At 40.2% G+C, this 23,557-nt stretch overlaps 1 protein-coding gene across 1 annotated transcript in view; it reads left to right on the top strand.

Annotated features, from left to right (window-relative positions):
* tmeff1a (transmembrane protein with EGF-like and two follistatin-like domains 1a) overlaps positions 1–23,557 on the top strand; it is a 115,676-nt gene that overhangs the window by 58,547 nt on the left and 33,572 nt on the right. The window contains exons 3-4 of the mRNA XM_084732123.1: positions 4,392–4,521; positions 16,936–16,965. Of these exons, the coding sequence (XP_084588249.1) occupies positions 4,392–4,521; positions 16,936–16,965 (160 nt within the window). The remainder of the gene's footprint in view (positions 1–4,391; positions 4,522–16,935; positions 16,966–23,557) is intronic.

Raw genomic sequence — 23,557 nt, forward strand, 5'->3', positions numbered from 1 at the left:
TTTCAGCTAAGTGCCTGAGTGATGATGTCTGCGAGAGACGAACACAGCAGGAAGCCCGGAGAGCGCCGAGAACCGCAAACATGTTACTACCAACAGTAAACACCCACATCTCTCTGTTAGACTGACTGATCTATTTTTCATCAAAACTCTGACGAAGCAAAGTAAGACGCAGCCTGACAGGATGATCTAAAAAAAAAGAAAAAAAGAAAAAAACACCTGTCTCAGCTGGAGTTTGGATGTGAAGGAGACAAACTGCCAAAACCGAGCGTGCGCAGCTTTGAAGATAACGAGCAAAAGGACGCCCTGCTGCTCGAGTACAATCTGATTCAGTCCTTCTTTACTCTCTTGGAGCTCATGAGTCTGTCCCCGTGTGCTCCAAGAAATCTGGGTTTACTGAGTGATCACTGCTCAATAGTTTTGTCATAACTTTATTTTCATAAAACTGCAGCTGCAGACGTCACATGCAATACCAGCACAGGTGTCATCTACGGGGGGTGGGGGGGTGGGAGGTTACTGGGTTTTATGCCCCCCCCCCCCCCCCCCACAGTTGAAGTTCTTGAGTTCTTGAGGCAAAGCAGGAAAACTGCAGCTGTAAAATAGACTAACAAATGAAATGTTCTGTTGCTCAGCAGCAGCCTCTGAACGTGAACAGACTGTGGAATCTGCCTCAGCTCGATATCATGACTTTGAAAACACCAAATAACTTTTAATGAGGTTTGTCGGTTTGAAATATGAAAAATTGTAAAATATCACTTCCATGAGGCTGTTCAGTCAGACAGTCGCAGATCACAGGCTGAACTTTCATCCTCGCACGCAGCTGCAGCGCTCCGGCTGGACGCAGCCTGCACAGTTTATATTATGTTCATCATAATGTTTATTAATGCCGACATTATGTTCTTCTGCCTCAATAATAATTATTAATACCACAAGATTATACATTGAAGTAATCAGGTTTGGAATCCACATACACACCACAGATCACACAGAACAGATCTTCTGTGGTGTATCAGAGTAGAGTTATGAGTACGAGTACAAGTATATGAGGACAGTATCGGTGATGCTGGTATCGGTATCGGTGCATCCCTAGATTAAAGGGACAGTTCAATCCTAAATCATGTCTATATTGGTACGGTGTTACTTAAACTCTTTAATGTAACTCTTTTTGGAGAGTTGGCACCTTCACACTAATTTAGTGTAATTATTGACTCTTTCTGAAGTTAAATTTAAAACTTTTTTAACTCTTGTATGTCGTGTTAGACATTAATGTAGTAATTTATAACTATATAAGTCTTACCCCCATGTTAACGCTGTAGGATGTAAATAAAACTGTCTGAATCACTGAAAAATATTTGAAAAATAATGTTTGCTAAAATAAAGAGGTCAGGTTGGGTTTAAATGTTCTTTTTAAAACATGTGCATCACAATACAAAACACTGCATGTTCTCTCATTTACAGAGCGTGTTCAGTATTTTGCTCGTCTATGCAGCAAGCTAAGTTAGCATTAGCTTGCTTAGCTTAGCTATCAGCTCAACAAGAAAACTGCCTTTCAAACTTTAAAGCGTAACATCAACAGTGGCTAACAACTGAAAAAAGAACACGTGCCAAAACAGAAATATGAACAGGTCAAAGCAGAGTCTGCAGGTTTAATGACAGAAACTCTAGTTTGGAGTTGATGTCACTACACTGACCTTAACAGGGTCGATTTAACTGTGTGTCTCAGTTTGAAACGAATGATTTGGCAGCTGTGAGTTAAATATAAGGGATTTCACTAACACCTAAAATTAAACTCTTCTCAATTTGCAGTGTATCCATCTAGACAGTTTTGGTGTGAGTTACACAGTTTTGTCTAACTCCTAATGGGGAATTACAATGAATGCACCAGCAGTAATTAACATAGTGATCATGGTACGCTTGTACTTACAGGGACATATTTCTTCTGCTCTGTGGAAATGAACAAATAGCTGCTGACTTCACTTCCTGCTCCAACCTAGACACTCCACACTGACCAGCTACAGCAACCTCAAAGGGTCAAATCTCAAAAACAATACAGGCACTAGCTTGATAAACAGCTAAATGTAACAGTTCGCTTGATTTTTTAAAAAAATATTCTGTTATCCCCCCACAGCTAGTCTGCAGCTAATCTCAAACAATACTGGACTGATCATTCTAATATTTTTGTCCACATTCATGACTGTATGCTCAAGGACTTCTGTGATTCTTAATTCTTGAAAAACTTAAAAAGAAACAAAAAAACAAACACTTTTTAGGGCTCCACAGCCGTTATTTTCAGGCTACGATATCTTAAACAACCACTTAGACCCAAGGATGCATTGATTACACTTTGGTGCTCAAATGTGACAACTGACAATAATTGCTCACACGTATCTAATAGGATGAAATGATGAGGTGATGACATTTTATATCTGAAAAGGGCAAAAAGAAAAAAAAAGAAAAAGTTCGTCAGAGACGGGGAGCTACAGAAGAAAAGACAAACAAAGCCTCAGTTTGCCTCTGTACTACTTTTAATTTATAATAAAACATCATATTTTATAAACTCTTCAGATGGTTTGTGTGTAAAAATCTGAATTTATAAGACAATTAGTAACTAAAGTGTTATTTGTTTTGAGTTGTTTCATATAGAGCAGGTCGAGGCTGAACTCGTTATAAACCTGTTCGTTCCCTTCAAGAGCAAATTCTGAAGTGACTGTGTTGAGAAAAACTTCCTTTTGAGAGGCAGAACGTTTTTTTAATGGTGGGCGGAAAGAGAGCAGAAGTTGCATGGAAAGAAAAGACTCAACCAAAGTACTTCAAAGTTATATTTAAGGACAGTACTTGAGTAAATGTAATCAGTTACTTTTCTCCCACTGGCTGCGTGTTAGCACAGTGTGTGCAGAGGTCACAGGGTTCACCTCTGCAGGGGATTCCTGCTAAATGATTGATGGCTGTGAGTTAATAGAATATGGATTGCTGAACACTGATATGTGTCCTTGGCAGCTGTGGTTTGTATCTGACAGCAGAGTCAAGTTATTGTGTCCTAACCTTCATGCAGAATGAATGAAACTCCTCATCCTCCTCCAACGGCTCAACATTTCACTTCTAACTCCTCTCACACATCGTGTTACATAACTGACGGATTCTTGTCATTTTACCGGCTTCTCAAAACATTTTCTGTTACCAGCATAAACTTTCACAATAAAATCCTCCTCCTCTTTTCCTTTTGCTTCAGCTCTTCAGTCTTCATAGCTTTCATCACAAGAAGAAAAATCCTGTTGATGTGTCTCAGCGTTTGAACATCTCAACATGTTTCTCTTTATAAAAATTTCAAGTTATTTGTTTTGTTGATGCCTTGTTGTTGTCCTTGTGAGTGGTGAACCTGCTTCACTGGTAAAGTTTGTGCAGCCTGAAGGGAATACCTGCAGACACTACTCAGGGCTGAATAAACATCTGTTGTCTGTTAATAATTTGATTTATTAATCCATAACAGAAACTAACAACCTGTTATCATCCCAGGTTGTCTGATGCCAACGTCTGATGGGTTGAAATAGAATTTTTTTTGTCATCAATTAATAATTTTTGATTTGCTCGATTGATTTTCAGAGCTTTAACTGAAGCTGGTTTATCCATCTATGCTCTCTCCATGGAAACCAGACTGCTGTGACAAGATACAGAACACAGGAGCTGCACTGATCTGTTAGTTAGTTTGTTGTTCTTTTAAAAGGTTTGTTCAGAGTCACCAAAGTCGCACAATAACACAAACTTGAATGTCCAAATGTCAGCGGTTTGTTGGTTTGTGGTTTGCACACGACACTTATATGGATCTACTGGGGTGTTTATACAAAATGCAGTTTACCAGTTTAAGATTAAGGAGTGTGGTGGCTTTGGAGAGAGCATAGCTGGATACTGGCTGTCTGACAGCAAGGTAAAGAGGCGAAATTATTCTTAATATAGTGTGCACTAGGTGTCTAAAATAAGTTTTGCAAACAGGAGTACAATGTGTAGCTTCCTGCACTGCACTCCATTAAGAGTAGGTCATACTCTGACCTACGTAATACATCATACAACCACACTTTAAATAATCCAAAATGAAGTCCTCGCACAACTTCATCAAAACAGTGATAAACTTGTTATCAATCAATCTGTCAAATCAAATCGATGTGCAAAGAAATAAGCTTCAAATTCTGCTCAGAAACTAAAGAACCTTGAACTTCTTTCAGTCTCCACCATCAGAGGAAAACAACATCCTCGAGTGAATTCTGACTTTCAAACAACCTGTGAGAACTTTTCTTGAACGAAACATTAAAAGCGTTCACAGCTTCTGAGTCGGTCCGTCCTGTGAGCGGCGAGCAGTCACATTGACACTTAATTAACATTTGATTGTGTTTGATTCGCAGTGCCACAAACACTACGTCCCCGTGTGCGGCTCCAACGGAGACACCTACCAGAACGAGTGCTACAGGCGACAGGCGTCCTGCAAACAGCAGAGACTCATCTCCCGGGTGTCGGACGGGCCCTGCTCCACTGGTGAGTGTGCCAGGAAATACTCGGGGTCAGCGCAATGGAAAACTGAAATAACACTGATTGATTGGGGGGGTGGTCCATCAAAAAGTGAATTATAACTCTTCATTTATTGAAATCGACCAGTGGAAGAGGATGTGAGGACATCAGTCAGTGTCTGTAAAGGATTCAGTCATTTAAAGTGAGCAAATAATTCACCTGCTGCCTCATAAAAAGACACTTGACTCATCTTCATTTGTTCTGTAACGTCAGGATTCTCTTTATCAAATGATCGAGAGGTCGTTATGAAGTGAGGCTCACTTCACTTCTGATCGGGCGCTAATCAGATGATTGCACATCGATTAAAGGGTCAAATTACAACAATTCAATCTTGTCTTCAGTCTTCCTCACCAACTACATGTCATTCACCTCCTTTGTGTCGGAGTGTCAGCAGAAATCTACTCAAGTATCTGCAGAAGGGTCGGGTGGTATCTACCACACTGGCATATGATGATGAATGATGATGATGAAGATGCTTCATTGTTTTTTGGGGGGGTGGGGGTGGGGGCTTATCTGTCCTATAACAGAGAAGCAGACCTGCTCGCCAGTTCAATACTATAGCATCAGCATGGGAAGGGTGGGAGGGGCTGCAGACCCCCGGCCTGCTGGCCAGAATGAACTGTAGAGGAAATATCCTCTTAACAGGTGCTTGAGGATATTCTGTTGTGATTCAAGCATGAAAAATCTGTTCATTCAGTCATTATCTGCTCACCCTCATGCCGATTGAAGGTCGGGTTTAGTTTTTTTGGCCCCAAAACAGGAAAACAGTGTTGCAGAACCTCCTGAACATTGGAAGTGAATGGTGACCAGTTTTCAAATGTTAAAAAAACAACAGAAAAAATCCATAAAATGCCTCCATACTGTTGGTCTGCTGTAATCCAGGTCTGAGATTTCAGCTTCTTAAATGTGAATATTTTCTGGTTTCTTTACTCCTCTCTGACAGTAAACTGAATATTTTTGAGTTGTGGACAAAATAAGACATTTAAGGACGTCACCTCGAGCTTTGAGCAAGATTTTCATATTTTTTCTGACATTTCATGCACCAAACAACTAAAAAGAAAAGAAAGAAAATAATTGACAGATTAATCAGTGGTGAAAATAATTGTTACTTGCAGCCCTAAAAACATTTCGTTAAATAATTTCGGCTAAATAATTTCGCCAATATTTTAAATCAAGGTAATATAAAAGTAACAAGTTACATTACTTTACAATATTGTGATCTTTGGATTACATTACTGACTAAATTTTTAACAGGTAATTAGTAACTGTATCAGAATACATTTTTAAAGTTACCCTCCCATCCCTGGCCTGTACCTTGCTGGATGAACCAGTTGATCCTGGTTCAGCTGATCCTGGTTCAGCTGATCCTGGTTCAGTTGAGCCCCTGTGTCACCATCACTGAGCAGCTGGATGCACAGTCAACAAGGATTTACAGTAACACGGTTACTGCAGAGAATATAAATGCATTAACATTGTAACCTGATTTCCTGTGTGATCATACTGATTGTTTGCCCTCAGTGAAGTTTTATTCTTTGTCTTTGACTAAACGGTGTCAGACTCTCCTGTTGTGTCTGTTGATAAGATAAAACCTCTCATCTCATCTCTCATGTATAAGTCATCAGCCTGCAGCAGAAACCTGGAAACTAAAGTTACAAAGCTGTTTTCTGTCTTCAGCAGTGAGTAAAGTGAAGTCAGTGTGAACACAGTGTGAGCAGTTTTGACCTGACACATTTTCTGATGAAAAAAAAAAGTCTCTGTGATCTTTAAAATCAGATGAACCTGTTGATGAAGGATTTATTGATCAGGGACTTTAGAGTCTAGACTCACCGCAGTCCTTTCTGTAACCTCTGAAGGACCTCCTGAACGTCCCTGGACTCCGGGTTGGGAACCACTCAGCTTTGGGAGGACGTTAACGGCCCTGATCCACGGCTCCTAATTAAAATTGATCTGTGCTTGATTAACCGGGTCGCTGTCTGAAATCAATCTGCCTGATGACGTTCTCCAGGGTTCAGAGGAAAAATCGAGGACGAGGTCTCAGCGTTTGGTGACCAGTTAATTCAAAATGTAACGACATCGACCTTAAAAAACGCCGCAGCAGGACTGACTGGACCCCTGTGATTATTGATAGAGAATGCTTAAAACGAGGCCTAAGGGCTAATATTTACAGTTTTACATTAAAGAGTAAATTAACTGAACTCTGATCGCAGCAGCATCACTGATATTAAACATAGTCAGTGATGCTGCTGTGATTAATGCTGAATAATTTCACACTATTATTATTACAAATTTAAAAAAGTTGTGTAAAAAGCACATTACTAATTAGACCTTATTCAGAATGTAGAATTTTCTGATTAATGCATGTTGAATATGCAGATATTATTCAGGTTGTAGAAGCGTTCTTTGGACATGCATCTGTAATCTGATTACCTCTTTTTTGTCAGTAACTGTGATGAATGCAGATACTTTTGTTGTGTCCATATTGCCTGTCTCTAGCCAATTAACTTGGAACACTGATTCCTTTTATCTACTATTTATATCAAGATTGTCACTATAAAAGATAAAATGGTAAATGATAAAATGATAAAATACTGCTGTGATAACTTGCTCGAGTTGTAAAAGCCTGTCTCATAATATAAAAAACACTCTGCAGTGTTTTGGCGTTTAATGAACCTTGATTACATAAAGACATGTGAATGCACTGATGGTGTTAAATGGAAAACATGCTGTAAAAGTATTTTTGGTGGTGGTAATAAGCCACAAACAGATGGAGTTTACTGCATCGGGACAATTAGTACCACTTTAAAAAATGACAGAAAAACACCCCAGATCATTGTGGGATGCTTTTCCTGTAATTTCACAAAGAAAATTCTGGTGCTTTTCATCTGAACCAAACTTGAACCATCTGGCACACAGGAAAGCTAAAACTGACCCTGTTTCACCCAAAAATCCTGCACAGTTAACTGTAACACCAGAGGCCTCGTTTATAAAAACTTGGATCTAAATACTGAGCAAAGAAAAAGACAAGAAAAGAAGAAAATTACACACCTGTGAATTATAAATCTCAAATTAACTTAAAATTAATGGCACCTGCTTTCCAATCAGTGACTTTCTCTTATATAATGCAGCACAAACTGCAGTTTAGTCAGAAACTGGGGGCCAAAAGAAAAGAGCAAAGGTTTAGGAAGATGAAGTCACTGTGATGGAAGACTGAAGGCAGCAAACATACATTATTATGTTTTTTAAGTAGCTGAGTGACAAATAAACACGTAGTTTGGGAGCTGTCACTATTAATTCTATTAAATCATTTGTGTCACATTGTTCATAAAGCTCATACAGTGTGTGTCTGTGTGTCCCAAACCCCAACATAACCAGCAGGACAATCACAGTAAATCAAGTCGAGAATTTGTTCGGAGATCATTTTTCACATCAAAGTAACGTTTTATAAATAACTACTCATACTCAATACCAAAGATCAAAAGTGTTCAGAATTTCGTTTTATAAATGAAGCCCCTGAACGTCACATTCCTGAGCTGCTCTCACAGCCTCCACTCTTCTGGCTTCAGTACTTTCAGCAGATGTTGGACCTGCTGCAGGCCTAAAAACCGACCCTGTTTCACCCGGGAGTCCTGCACTTTTGATCCTTAAGTATGACTTAAACAGAAAACCACATCTAACTAGTCATTTTTGATGTGGAATTAATCTTATCTCTGGGCAAAGTCTGGACTCCCTTTTCTTCCAAACAGTTGGCTTTTCTCTTTTGGTCCTTAATTATTCCTGACTGAACCCTCATTCGTGCTGCGTTATATAAGAGGAAATCACTGATTGAAGGCAGGTGCTGTTGATTTTAAATTAATCTGAGATTTATAGATCACAGGTGTGGAAGTTACAATGGTCCCTGCTTATTCAACGTGTTTCATGCTCAGTATCTTTTATGAATTGAGCATAAGCACATCATCAGAAATGATCTTAAAACTAAGTTGAAGTTTTATAAATCAGGCTTCTGATCTGCCTCATAGTCAGTCCAGTTCATCTCAAAGGTGTTGGATGGTGTTGAGTTCGTAACCATTAATAAAACACCCACCACCACATTTCTTGAATGCATATTCAGTTGCCACCAATTGTGGGTGGCATCTTCAGATGTGAATCCCCAACACCTCTGGTTGGGACTCTTTCAGAAGCTGCAGCAGCAGATGCAGCAGTCACATGCATTTTCTTCAGGAAATGCAAATCACTCTTAACACTTATGGCCGTAGTGTTTAGGCCTAAAAGCACTCAAACGTACAGTATATGAGGGATGCTGGAGTGAGTCTGGGTTTGTCTCCTCAAACCTAACTGCTCCACAGCTGGATGATCAGCAGCCGTATATCAGACCAATGCCAAGGCACAAACAAAGCAGTAGCGGGTTAGCATTTTTCTCTTCAAACACCCAGCAGACTCTCTCTGGATTCAGACGTCTCTGCAGGCCAGTCTGGGTTTATGTTCTCATCCCACTCTTGAGAAATGTGTTGCGGAAACTTATAGTAACACCACAGCAGCGGCGGTGGCGGTCAACTCCATCTGCAGGGGCAGTGGCCTGATTTCCCAGGAGGCACCGCCCAGTGCTCTGCTCTTATTACCCGTTACACCGGGGATCCGGCGCTGCGATATGCCCTCCGCTTCCTTCACCTCCCTCCTGTCTTTCTGCAATTTCCTCTCCCTGAGATTTATGCTTCCTGTAATTGGAGCGTTTGGCGGCTGCGAGTCGAGGCGATGGCGCGAACACTCTGAGCCGAGTTTATTTCCCTGAGCAAGAGAGGAGGAAGAAATGCAGCGATTTACTGTGAGGTTACAGGAGGCAGGAAGGCTGAGACTCCTCTCTGGGGCATGATCACAGGTCAGCGCTGGCTTTAGCTGCAGAGCTGAAGGTCTGAACCACAACATCAGCCTCAGCCTGAAGTTATTACTCTTTAAAACTTGTGTTGTTGGCTTTTTGACTTTATTGGCCTGTTGAAAGAGCAGAAAGACAGAGAGGATGAGAGTGACGCCTGCAGCAGAGAGCAGATCTCCCTCAGCTGGATGTGACACTAACAGACTACTTCCTCCTTAACCTTCAGCTTCCTGTAAACACAACGTTAAATAACATTTTGAGGCTTTGGCACAGGGTTCTTCTACTGTTGACAGACAGATAGATTATTTGTCAACGAAAAAACACTCACATATAAAAGAGTTTCCACTGAGAAAAGTCATCATGACACAAATTTCTTACAGGTTATAAAGGGATAGTTCATATTATATGAAGTGTGGTTGAGGTATCAGGATAGTGGTTGACACGCCCCCAGTTTACTTTGAAAAAAATCAGTTTAAGTGTACACTATATTTAGAATATTTTCACTGCTTTACTTTACTGTCAGACAGACTTTACTCACTGTTGAACAAGCCAACTATCACTCACAGTCTCTACCAGACTCCATTGGTAAAATCAGTAATTTTACCTCCCAGCACACAGGAGTTGCTGGTCTACTGCTGCCTTGATCTGTTAGTTTGTTTGTGTTATTGTGTAACTTTGGTGAATCTGAATTAACCTTCTAAAATGGCAAAGTCACAAAGTAACACAAACGAACTAACAGATCGAGGCAGCTGTAGAACAACAGCTCCTGTATTCTGTGAGATCAAATTTGTGTTTTAGTCAGTGGGGACTGGTGGCTTTGGAGAGAGTGATATTTGGTACATATAGTGGCAGTTTCCTGCCAGAAAAGTCTGCCTCAACCAAACCAACTAAACTCCACTGGTGTAATCAGTAATTTTACCTTATAGAGGACAGGAGTTGCTGGTCTACAGCTGCCTCGATCATTTAGTGTGTTTGTGTTAGTGTGTGATTCTTGAAAGGACAGTTTACATTCAGTGACAAACAAACTGATCAAGGCAGTGGTAGACCAACAACTGCTGAGTTCTGCAAGGTATAAAATGACTGATTTCAGTGGAGTTTGGTTGGTTTGTGTAGAGTGATATCTGGCTTGAAAAACAGCAGGTACACTTAAGCCAATATTGAAATTTTTAGATGTTTTAACTTAGCTTCTTACACTGGTACTCCTGCTGCTTTTCCAAACTGTTGACCACCATCTACTGTAGTTAATACACTGACTATGGATAAGTAACTTATACAAAAACACTTCAAAAACCAAAAGTGTCCCTTGCATAGCTTCCGTATGCAGATACTTTAGCAAGGGAGAATTTTAAAAATGTTGTCATTGAAAGTAGTCATGGGTTTTGTCATTTTGTCTGACATTCGGGTCGATGAATTGAAACCACCCTCATAGTTTTTAGCTGCGACCAGCAGCTCTATAGGTCGCTCAGTTTGTCAGTCAGTTGATGGCCATGGTTTTTGCCCGAGGAGGCTGAAACTTTGTTAACAGGGTAAAGGGAGAAACCTATTGAAAACAGATTGACTTGATGACAGACATGACATGACCGATGAACTGTTCGTGTCAGGGGGGTGTGGCTGTGGGAATGGCCTACGACTTTGAAACTGATTCACTTACCATGGTCAAACATGTAGGAGGCATCATTTGCTTTTTTCATTAGAGACTTGTGCCACGACCTGTACACTTTAGCCACGCCCCTTTCATAAGTCATGAAACATTTATCATCTAGCCTCGTGGAGGTCAAGTGGTTGTGTGTGTGTGTGTGTGTGTGTGGATGCATGTGTGTATGTAAACTGCTGCATACAGCAGTTGTTTGCAGCTGTTGAGAATTTCCACTTGTCGACTGTAATTTGTAACAGCTAAGTCCAGCTGCCTCTGCACACCCTTCTCTCTGGTTTGTCCAAAACTCATCCTTCATCATCCTTTCTTAGCTATGCTAGCACCTTGGTTATATTTCAGTCTGTTGGTCCAGACTTAAATATCTCAACAAACACTTGATAGATTTCTGTGAAATTTGGTTCATGATCCCCAGAAGAAGAATCCTACTGACTCTGTTGCCTACCAGACTGTCTTTACTGCCAGACTTTTTGCTTTTTAATGAAATGTCTCAACAACTGTTGGTTAGATTGTCGTGAAATATGGTTCAGACCTTCATGTTCCCCTCAGGATGAATTTAAATAACTTAAGTCATCCGTCGACGTTTGATTCTAGCACCTTAGACACTTCACAAAAAATGCTAAGTGGGTTTTTTAATGAAATGATTGAAGCTGCAACTAAACAAAAAAAATGTCCCATAATTGATCAACAGTGAATGTTGTGTCCTTGTTCGGTGTGTTCTCAAATCTTTTCTTTGTTTCCAACCGTGAACAGAACAGAAAATTGAGCGTTGAAATGGATTACAGGTGACCTTTGTGTTGCTTTTTAGAAATTCTCCTGGAAAATCATTTTTAAAGGAGTATTTTGTTGTGATAAATTAAATTGTCACACCTGCCTTCAAGGTTCAAAAGAGGCAGAAAAAGCTTGAGAAGAAATATATAAATAAAGTTAGACTTTATCTTGTCAAGGCTAATTTTGCTCTTCATTGTCTTTCACATCAGAAAGCAGAAAAACGTCAGCGTTTCTTCGTGTGGACTGCAACAGAGGAAGCAGGCAGCTGCAGTGAAAGCTTCAGCCTGCTTCATTAACCACAGGGTCAGCCATGTTTAATTTTCTCAGCAGGTTTTATTGCTGCAGCAGCGTCGGATTCTTCAGCTGCTGCACAGACGCAGAGTTTTTATCCACAGGAGGATCAGTAGATTTGTTGAGCTGCAGCAGAGTGAACGTGGTCACGCAGTTAACGAACAAAGCAGGCTTACTGCTACTTCATGCTCCAATATTCTCCCACAAAGATATATGGAACCATCTTCCATCAGTATGGTATTGATGAAAATATGACAGAAACAAAGACTGCAGAGCTGCAGGTGTTTTTTTTTAAATATAAAATATATTCTGATTGTTCTAACAGAGATTCAGAGGTTTCTGCTCTCAGTGTTCGAGCTGCTTTTTAATTCATAAACTGTGAAATTTATTGATCAGAGTTTTTCTCCACAGTTCAGCTCAGCTTGTTTTTATCGGCTGGATGAAATGTGTGGATTCAATTTACAGACCCTGAAGGCTTAATTTCAATATATTTCACCAACAGGCCTTCCCATCCGCCTGCTTTGTTTCCTCCCTACTTTACTAAGAGTTCATATAAACACCGCAGTACTGTGGTATTCATGACAACGCAAGTGGAGTTTTTCTGAAAGCTCAGAGTTAATGAGTCCAGGGCTGCGTAGATTTTTATGGCACCAACTGAACTGAGTATCGGGCCTTGTCATTTAATGCTAAAGCTCAGTGACTTTGTGAGGCAGTTGGATTCGTAAGATCATGCGATCATCATGCCAGGTCTGCTGGCAGCTACAGGTGTGACACCTGCGAGAAGCATTCATGGCAACGTTGATCTGATTGGAAGTTGAACCTCAAGTTAAACCACATTTTGGAAATAAGTTATATTTCTATGTTATGACTTGTGCTGTAATGTGTAATGTCATTTTCATTTATTTAATGGATTTTATAAAATTGGTACCAAAAAAGTATTGTTAAGGAGCCAGTATTGAAGTCAAGGTATCACTACCAGTACTGGTGTGGACTTTGTAAACTCATAATTACGTCATACATGCTATATGTACACAACTTCTCGTGTAGTATTTCTGAGTTCACAAGTTGTCTCTCAAAAAGTGAGTAAAACAAGACATTTGAGGACTTCTTCTTGGGCTGACATTTCTCACCATTTTCTGATCATTTAAAACTAACAACTATTGATCAGTTAATCAAGGAAATAACTGACTGATTAGTCGACACAGGAATAATTGTTAGTTGCAGCCTTATAAATTATGCAATATAATAAATGCCATACTCTACAAAATGTTTGAAAACACAGCCCTGCTTGTGCAGTAGCCTGCTCATATTTCTTGTATGTTGTTGGTACTTTTAGCACATAATACATGTGATATTAACCAGAGCAGCCTGTGAGGTGTGGACACATGAGACTATGAAAGTGCTGTTATTGTGATTCCTGTTGCATTTTTCCAAATATCTTAGTGTTGTGATCACTTCTGCTTCACAATTAAAGCATTACTGCATTAGGCAGGAGATTAATCTGCCTGTTTTTTTAATAAAGCACTTTGTAAGATTGTTAAGAAAAGTGCTTTATAAATAGTTTATTATTATCACTATGATTATGTGAGCGCATCTCTAATGAGCCCAACCACAAATATTCCTCCTGCGTGATCTAACCTGAAGCATTTCATTAGCTCAGTGTTGTTCAGCATTTGGACAATATTTCTCCTTCCTTGTTGTCTTTCCGTCATTTTCTCCTCTGCTTCAGAAACATGTAAACCTGTTAAAAGTCCTCCTCCCTGCTCCTAACAGTGTCTCACCCTTGCAGTCCTTTTACAGGCTGAGACACTTTTTTTTACAGGCTGAGACACTTTGTGAATAACTTTTATCTTTCCAGGATTTAGTCCTAACTTTAAGAGGAAATTCTTAGAATAATAATTCTAAGAAAATTCTTAGACTTTCATCACTCAGAGCACCTCTTTGTTCTTAAAGGCTTTGTGAAAACAGCCTTGCTTAGCTTTCATAAATACCAGTTTGTAACATCTAAGGTCTTCAGCTGTCGGGAAACGCAGTAGTTCACTATGTTGGGAAATAAAAGGCAAAATTGTCAGGTTGTTATTCCAAGCTTGTATGGATTTTCACTACCTATTAACTTTAGTTTCTTAAAAATATTGCACCCCTTTCTGCTGACCAGGCCCTTGTTTGTAGGTTTTAGCTGCTGGCACATGTTTTACTGAACTTTTCTGTGGTTTAGACATCCTGAAGTCAGCTTCACTTGAATATTCAGCGTGTAATTTGTTCTGTTATCTCCATAATGGCTGGGCAGCCGAGGTACTGAACTGTGACATCAGTGCAAACACTCAAAACAACTTTACAACATCATATTTATATATTTTATTTAAATTTTAGATAGGTGTGACTGATATCTGTGGTAATAAAAAAATCTGTTGTTCCCCAACAACAACCATAAGATTCTCATATAGTTCATCTCTGATCAGTTGAGAGAAATTTGTGACAATGCAGCTGTTAAATTTAATTAAATAACCAGTAGGCTTCATCACTTAAAGGATAATTTCCCTCTTCAGGATGCTTCAGCTGCTTGATTCAGAAGTGTTAAAAGATAAAGAAGGAGAAGAGTTTCAATCTTTTCACTTAAACATTAAACTTAAACGATTTTCTCATTAGTAAATGAACATTATACACACCCAGGAAGAGTTTTTCTTCTTTTTAAGAGGTTGAAACAGACTTCCACCTGCAGCTTGAAACCAAACTCTTAACGTTTAGTCAATAACACGCTGACAGAATCATTAATATCTCTGAACATTTCTGCCTCCTTTCCATGAAAAACAATCTCATCATGACTTTGTAAAGAAGTGCAGCAGCTAAAGGTGAAATTTAATTGAACAAAGCAGCCGGTGTCCATTTCTTAATGCAGCCGTGGCGTGCCAGAAACTCCAAACACAGCGTCCATTTCTTAATTCAAGGTTGGCGCGCCAAGATTTATACTGTCAGAGCCCATTTCCTGATGGAGGCGCAGAGCTGAGCCAACGACACCTCCAGGACGTTTATGTAGACCAGCTGCAATACAAGATCGTGTACCTCTATGTCAGTAAATATAGAAGCAGACTGATATGATGGATTTGCTCCATCTTATCAGTTTGATTCTATATTTATTATTTAGCAGGGACAGGTAATATCTGCATTTGGTTTGTTGTTAACTTTAGAGAAACAAGTGCAGTGCCTGTTTGGAGTGGGCTGATTTTTTGGCCCCGCTGACATTTTGCTTGCAGCATTCTCAAGAGCCACTCATGTGATCAAGTTCGTACTCAATACTGCACTCCCTTGAGTCCTCAGCAATACATCTGCAGAGTGTGAAGTTGATGGGATGAGTACCTCTTGAGATATAGGAAGGACAACCATACACACTGAGATTCCTCCCTTTATATCTAGATGATGCTGCTACAGCTCCACCCAATGGCCAAATGGCACCAAATTTGCCACGGTCACTCAGACTTGATATCCACACATGTCCACTAAAGGTGGTTGCAAAACCACAAAGTGTTCTGGAGGTATGACGTTTTCTTGTAATATCAGTCCTGCCCACAGCATCGGAGCAAACTTTGAGGGTCAGCCTAAGAAAACCTTTATGGACTATCAAAATTCTGAAAAAGTAACTTCTCCAGCTTAGTCCAGAGATGACCTTGGCCTGGTTTGGTAACAATTAATACAATATCGCGGCACCAGCGCAGTTTTGAAAGGTCCAGGCTAACCTTTTCATTGAAAAAATCTAAGGGGCGTAGTTTTGTGAACGGCTGTTTTCTGCGCCATGCATTTAGAAATCTCAGAAAATCGGTTTGCAGCAAGATTACTGATGACTCAGAGCAGCCATATGTTACTTCCTTTGATCAGGTTGCGTTTTAGCCGAAAATAAATGCTGTTAAAGTGCCAACACCTATTGGAGAAGAGTATTGTCATTGACATGCATGTTAATACTGCCAATGTAATTATTTTACCGTGACGCCACAGTGAACAGACGACTAAAACAGCAAAACAGGATATACCACCTCTGACCACTCTGTGAAGTCATTCCTCTACTTCGATGGCGGCAGACGCTCATCAACCCCTATTTCTTTTATTTTTTCAATGCAATGATGCTGATCGATGATCGGCAAAGACATAGCATGACTTTTCACCTTAGTGTCCAAAGGATTTGAGCTCCTAATAGCTAAAAACTAGAGTGCTTGTTTTCACCCAAAAGGGGGCAGAAGCATGATGCAGGAGCAAAGTACCCGGTTGGGTTTCTCTGACCTATTGCCTGGGATCGTGAGACTAACTTTCTCATTTCACGCTCTGCAAACACACGCAAGTTTTCAATCATTTTCAAGAAACGATGCTGATTACATGGTGCACAGGCCCATCATGTTGAAACACCAGCATAAAACCTTTAACTAAGAACTGTCATTTTTGGCTTTTCCAGTTTTCTCCTTCTACAGCAGCACTCCAGTGTGTTTGCAGTAGGTTAATCCAGAGCACCCACCATAGTGTCAGTGAGCAGTGACAACTCCTTGTGGCTCCTGAGAGTTCTTAAGCAATAATTGCTGCGATCAGGGCACAAAGACCTGGAGAGAAGGTCCTGTTGTGATGGAGTATAACCCAGTCACTTTGTGCATGTAAATACACTTAGTGTCTCATTTTTGAACCAAATGCAGGAGTGAAAGCAACTAATCTGAAGATTATCTACAGAAGAATGTCTGTAATTACTATCTGACCCTGTGAAAGTGTTTAATAATAATTCATGATGAGATAACTGACAGTTGTTGTGTCTCTTTTGTCTTTACAGATCCTGGATCCGGCTCAGGAGACGGAGATGGTGAGTCTTGTGTTTCTTTTTGTTTTTGTTTTTTTCTTCTTCTGGTGATTTAAAGATTTCATTTCCTGTTTCACTTTTGCTCCAAGTGAAAGTCAAACACAAATCAATTATAGCCGAGTCTTTATCTGCCTCCCTCTAACAGTAACTGTTCCTGAACAAGGCCAGTCTGAACATGGCTGAATGAGGCCTTAACGCAGCATCTGAGGCTCTTTTATTCTTCCTCTGTGTCTTTTTGACTCCTCTAATAAAGGTTGTGTGGAGGTTTTCAGTGTCTACGTTAACTCCTCCCTGATGAACGGATTGATATTTTCTGTCTCGTTGGACTCGTGCTGAAAGCCTCGCTGCTGCCAAATTTGGCAACAGAGACATTTTGTGACCATCTGTGAACGCCAACCATGGTGCTTGTTCTTTAATATGGCTGCTGGGGGGGTTTAATTGGGGGTAGTCCCCGGAGAGACGGTATCTCCGCCATCTGCACGTGGAGGGGGCTTCGGTGAGCCGAGGAGCTGCTGGTTCTCCTCCAGGCGATGGACTGGTCGAACCACAGAGATAAATTATTAAACCTGACTTGAGCTGTCTTCTTTGTTTGCCTTTTACCCTTCAAACATGGACACACCCGTCAGCTAAAAAACATCCACCTATAAAACTGTTTCCACTGGAAAAAACATCACAATACACATGCTTTTTACAGGGTTTAAAGGGATAGTTAAGATTATTTGAAGTGGGGTTATATGAGGTATTTATCAATAGTCAGACGTGCCCTCAGTTTGGAGAAGCAGCAGGAGTACCAGTGTTGGAAGCTAAGCAATGTACCGCTGTGGACAGGGTCAGCAGCAAAATGTATTTTAGATAAAGAGTAAATAGATAAAGAGTTCGATATCACTTTAAGTGTATGCTACATTTAGAATATTTTCACCATTTAACTTTGCTGTTGGACAGACTTGCTGAAGGGAAACTGCTGTTATATAAGCCAGATATCACTCTATACAAACCAACCAAACTCCACTGGGGAAGTCAGTCATGTTATACCTTGCAGAAGACAGGAGCTGTTGGTCTACCACTGCCTTGATCAGTTAGTTTATCTCTGAATGTAAACTGTCCTTTCAAAAGTCATAATAACACAAACAAACTAAGTTATCAAGTCAGCTATAGACCAGCAACTTCTCTGCCCTACGAGGTAAAATTACTGATTTCACCAGTGGAGTTTGGTTGGTTTGGAGGGAGCGATATTTTTCGATATTTTGCTTACCCTGTCTCAGCCACTCATTTTAATCCATGCAGCTGTCTGCACCAGCTTTGTGCGTCTTGCGTCCCAGCTTTACCTGCTGGCATAAACGTGGCTTTAAATGTTTATTTAGACTTCAGGTCTATTTCTTCTACAATATGTGCATTAACATGAGATTGATGCCCAGTAAAAAGGCAGTAAAGACATGTTTTATCCACATTTTTTAAAAATATTAACTGGTGCAATGTTTATTTGTGGGCAAACTGTACATTTACTGCCACTAGACAACTTCACTGCTAAACTTGAATCCCCCTGTTCTGATCGTCAACACCTGTCTTTTTTCTTTTTTCTCTTGTGCTTTTCCACACCTGCCAGACATTGCACATTGCCGTGCTTATGCCACAATCATATGCATTGTGTTGATGGAAAAGTAGAGCATGAAAATTCACACATATTTAAGGAAAGCTACACAGACATATCTGCTGCTCATTTGCTGCTGACGCACAGACAAGATGGAGTCTATATAAACAGACACTTCTGTTTGGTAGAAATGCTGTCGTCACACAAAGGTGATGCTGAAATTATGTTTGTACTCTAGACAAGACGTCATATAAAGGCAGTTTCTCATCAAAAAAGGTTGTCTGATGACAAGGTAAAGCAGTAAAAATATTCTAAATATAGTGCACACTTAAACTGATATTAATTTTTTAGGGGTGGTACAGTGGTACAAATGTTTAGTTTCCTACACTGGTACTCCTGCTGCTTCTCCAAACTGAGGCCACATCAAACGCCATCTACTGTAGGTAATACACTGAATATGGAGAAGTACCTCATACAACCTAAAAGTACCTCTTTTACAGCGCTGATAAAAGGTCTGTGTCATTATGTCAAATCTCGAGCACAAACCACCTCCCAAAGTGGCCTGGAGATTGAGATACAAGATGAAGAAGCCAAGTCCATCGTTTTCACTGTAATTTGTTCTCTGTGTGCAATTTATTTTTCCTATTTTTGTCAAAAGCAGAGATTGTTTTTCTATTGCACTTTCAGAAGACGCTCATTTTCATTTTCAGAGTCTCAAATTGGTTCATCTGAAGAGCAGGTGTTTGGATTGAACTTTGGTATAGACATCTTTTGACGGATGACCAATGTGCTCTTCCTCTCCGCCTCTGTTCTTTTCCATATGCACACGTGCAAACACAAACAGGCCGCAAAATGATTACTTACAGGACCAGTGTGTAGGATTTGGTGGTATCTAGTGGTGCGCTCGCAGATTGCAATCAACTGACGTGTAGGAGAACCCACAGCGGCCATGAAAGTCACAACACACCAAAGATCGGATCCAGAGCCAGCATTTGGTTTGTCTGTTCTGTAGAAACATGGTGGCACAACATGGTGGCCCCAGTGGAAGAGGAGATATAAAAGCCTAAAATCATGCACCTGTTAATGTGTGACTATATTGAATAAAACTGCAGGAAAGCTGAAGATTGAAATACAGAGGTACAGAAATGTTTAGCTGCTTCTGTGCTAATCTCTTCTGATCCTTTAACCTTTTCGGCAGACAGCTAATTACCCTTCTCCTGCCTCCCTAATGTGAACTGTGTGTGTGTGTCGTGTGATGTCCATGTTGAGCCTCGGTGCTTCTTAGTGAATGATGTGACAATGAAATCTCACAGCAGAATAAAAACCTGCTCCTGGTTGATCAGTTTTCTGAAACGAGTTGAAACATCCTTGTGTTGTTTGGACTTTATCCTCTGAGTCATCTGAGCTTTGAAGCACTCTCATCCTCACGTGCTGCTGCAGGTTTTAGCTTTGGATAAAAGGAAGCAGCTTTTTCTCAGCAGCTGGTGAAGTCATAGTAAAGTGATGTCAGTGAGTGAAACAGGAGGGTGGTGACTGACAGGATTCACACTGTGAGTCTGAACTGAAAATGGCCACTGCTGGATAAAGCTGCAATGGTTAGTCAATCAAAAGAAAATTAGTTGCCAACCATTTTCAAAATCGATTAATTGTTTCATTCATTTTTCAAGCAAAAATGTCAAACATTTGCCGGTTGCAGCTTCTTAAATGTGATGATTTGATGCTTTTCTTTGTCATTTATGACAGTAAATGAAGAGTAATTGGGTTTTGGATTAGGTCCAGGGTCGAAAATATGAGATAGCCATGAGCTCCCAGGAAAACCTCATGTGAGAGATTTAGGGGGAGCTCCAAGATAGCTTAACTTTCTGAAATAATTAATAAGTTAAGAGTAAAGCACTTGTCAATGTGCATGTTTATTTGTACATAACAATTTCTGATCATTTGTAGCTTTTCAAGCTGTGGTCATCCACGCGTCACCATGCAGTAAACATATGTTACACACAATACCCCGTCTTTTCAGTGAACATCTTCTGGCAAACAATCAGTCTATTCCATTGTGCATTGGCATTTTTACCATTGCTCAGCAGAGAATGATTAAGAAAAAGAAAAACATCGCAACAGTCAATAATTTTTCTGTTTTTCTTTGTTGTCTCATTCTAAATATTCTCTGTATGAAGTGAAATGAATTGTTATATTTTTACAAATAGGCAGGTGCATTCATGGATGCATGTTTACAGTACTGTCCCATCCCCTAAAATTAGTATCCCCAAAAGCCACGGTGTACTTCAAACACCGATTAGATGCATCAGGATTTTCTCTTGAAGGATTATGAACCGATGCAGAAAAGTCAACAATCAGATGTGCAGGAAACGCCCTAATCACATTCACACAGGTACACACTGACACATGGAAGCTGCCCGGTACAACAACAGTCTGAGCTGCAGTGACTCAGCAGCTCAGATGGAGCAGCTGGGGTTGAGGCCCTTGCTCAAGGGTGCCTCAGTGGTGTCCTTGATTAAGGGAGAGGAAAGTGCTACCTTCCAATTTACCCAGTCAGATTTATCCTGCTAGTCAGAGGATTGAACCGATGACCTTCCAGTCCCAACCACCACTACCCCTTACTATATTGAGCATTTGTAACTTTTGCAGAGGTTAACGGCTAACGAATGTGAACATCCATATTCACAGTCATCAGTTTCAAACAGATATGTTCAGGCCATGCTCAAAAGTGCACTAGAAGTTATTTTCCTTTTCAACCTACAATAAATTCTGTCCTTTGTGAAAAATCAGGGACATTTTGTGACACACCAAGCCACTCGCCCCAAACAAATAAGGACTTGTAGGTTTTCTGAGATCAAACCCGATTACGAGGTTCATATTTTTTGGACGGAGGCTGTGATGGGTGATGTTGTTGTGGTTTGGATGGTTGAGTCTGTGCGAAGCAGCAGCGGCGGCAGCAGCATCCTGCTGTCAGCAGAGTCTGACACAAACAAAGAGCCTCTCTGCTGCAGATCCTCGTCGATCGATCAGCAGCCTCCGAGCACCGGCTGAGCTCTCCATGTTCAATACATCCACACACAGCAGGCCAATCTGTCAGCCAGCAGGCTCACACACACACACACACACACACACACACACACACTTAAGCATCCATCCTCTCAAGTCATTTTAATCATGTTGTCACTCTTAAAGTCGCATTTTTCTTTGAATAAGTGAGAAGAAATCTGCAGCAGAGTGAGACCTCCCTGTTCTTATTAGTCTGGCAGCATCCTTAAGAATTAGTCTGGAATCTCTAAGTTCTTTTTTGATTTCCAAGGACTGTTGTCACGCCTCTGGACACAATAGATAGGCCTACAACCAATCAGTGGAACGAATGTGTGATGTAGCGTAAAATTAAGCTTACCCAATCCTGCTGGAAGTACGGCAAACACATCTTTCTTATCAACAGCAGCTTTAAGTGCAGTTGTTTTTTTATACTGTTAGACAAAATATACTGTCTGGTTTATTTAAAACTGACAGTTCTTTAGAAAAATGCCTCATAGGCCATAATTCTGTCTAAATGGGAGGAGGCCAGACGTATCTGCCAGAGCAAATAAAACATGAGCTCACAGATTCGTCTGGTTCCCAGTGCCATAAACTGCAGTTCCTTGAATGGCCACTTGAGGCTCGCTCCAAAAGCCAATCCAGCACCATCGAGCTCACATTATTGATAATGAATATTATGACCAACTTTACAGAAGAAATAAACATGTTTACAGCCAGTTTTGGTCTCTATAGCCAGAGTTTTTATGTAACTCAATAAGCCAGAGTCAGTCACTTCCAAGATGGAGTCATCACACTCTAAGCTTCACTTCAGTCTTCAGAAACGTGTGGGTGATGTCACTGAGTCTATGCCCTATACACTCATTCTGAAAGTCAATATCCTGCATTCAAAACCCTCCCTGTAATGTATCTTAAAGATGCTCCTGGGAGGCAAAGACTGGAAAAATCGGAATTCAAAGCCTGTTCAAGGCCTTGGCTTCGCTTAGTCATCATCACATGACTAAAGTTCCATACTCAGGTCATGTGTTCACACCTGAGAAAACCATATGTGGCTGAAAGATAAAGATTTAGATTTTTGTTGTTAAATTACATTACTGCTCACCAGTGTTGGGAAACATTACTCTTAAGAGTAACTTGTTACATTACAAGATTAAAAGGTAGAACTTGTTGGAATACCAAAAATAAAAAAAACACCTTGTGATTCTTTGTACGTTGATCATTGTACTGACAATCTGACGGCAAGCTGGTCAGAGGCAGTTTTATACACAACAACTGAAAACAATGAAACGCATCTCGTTCAGTCTACAAAACATCAGGTTTCAACATGTAACTAATTAACCAGCTTCTCAGAACACATGCAAACTATAAATGTGCACAGGCTTTTCAAATCATGTTGACCCACCCAACCAATGTTCTCTGTAGTTTACTCTTTTATAATGCAGGAGAAGTTTTCAAAATGTCTGTCTGATAGTTGGAATTCACAGGCTGAAGCACCTCTCCACAGGCACACTGGATGGAAAAAGGATTTGATCGTGGGGAATTTGTTCAATACACTGATTGATTCACAGCCTTCCGTTGTATACAAAGACTTCTGTTTTCATCAGAATCAAAGTGAACAAAGTCAGCAGTACCTCTCTTCGAGTTACATGCTCAAACTTAAAAAAAAAAAAAATACCTGGGCTGCCCTCTGATAGTCAACGATTCAAATCATCAATCGGAGCCCCCTCAGCTGACCTCAGTGTGCACTACATTTACAGGATAAAACAGATAGAAGCTAGAAAAAATTACCGTAAGAACATTTCAATGACGAATTTAAGGTAATCATAAATATATTTTTAGTTCATGCACTTATTAAAAAATGTGCTGTTCGCTTGACTGATGAGAGAAGGTGAAAGGAGAGGTTAGTGAACAAGTTTCAGCTCTTGTTTTTATGTGTCATTGTACACAGAACAATGCAACAGCATGACA

Source organism: Lutjanus erythropterus, chromosome 12 (genome assembly GCF_056507025.1).
Source record: "Lutjanus erythropterus isolate fLutEry1 chromosome 12, fLutEry1.hap2, whole genome shotgun sequence".
NCBI classification, from domain to species: domain Eukaryota; kingdom Metazoa; phylum Chordata; class Actinopteri; order Lutjaniformes; family Lutjanidae; genus Lutjanus; species Lutjanus erythropterus.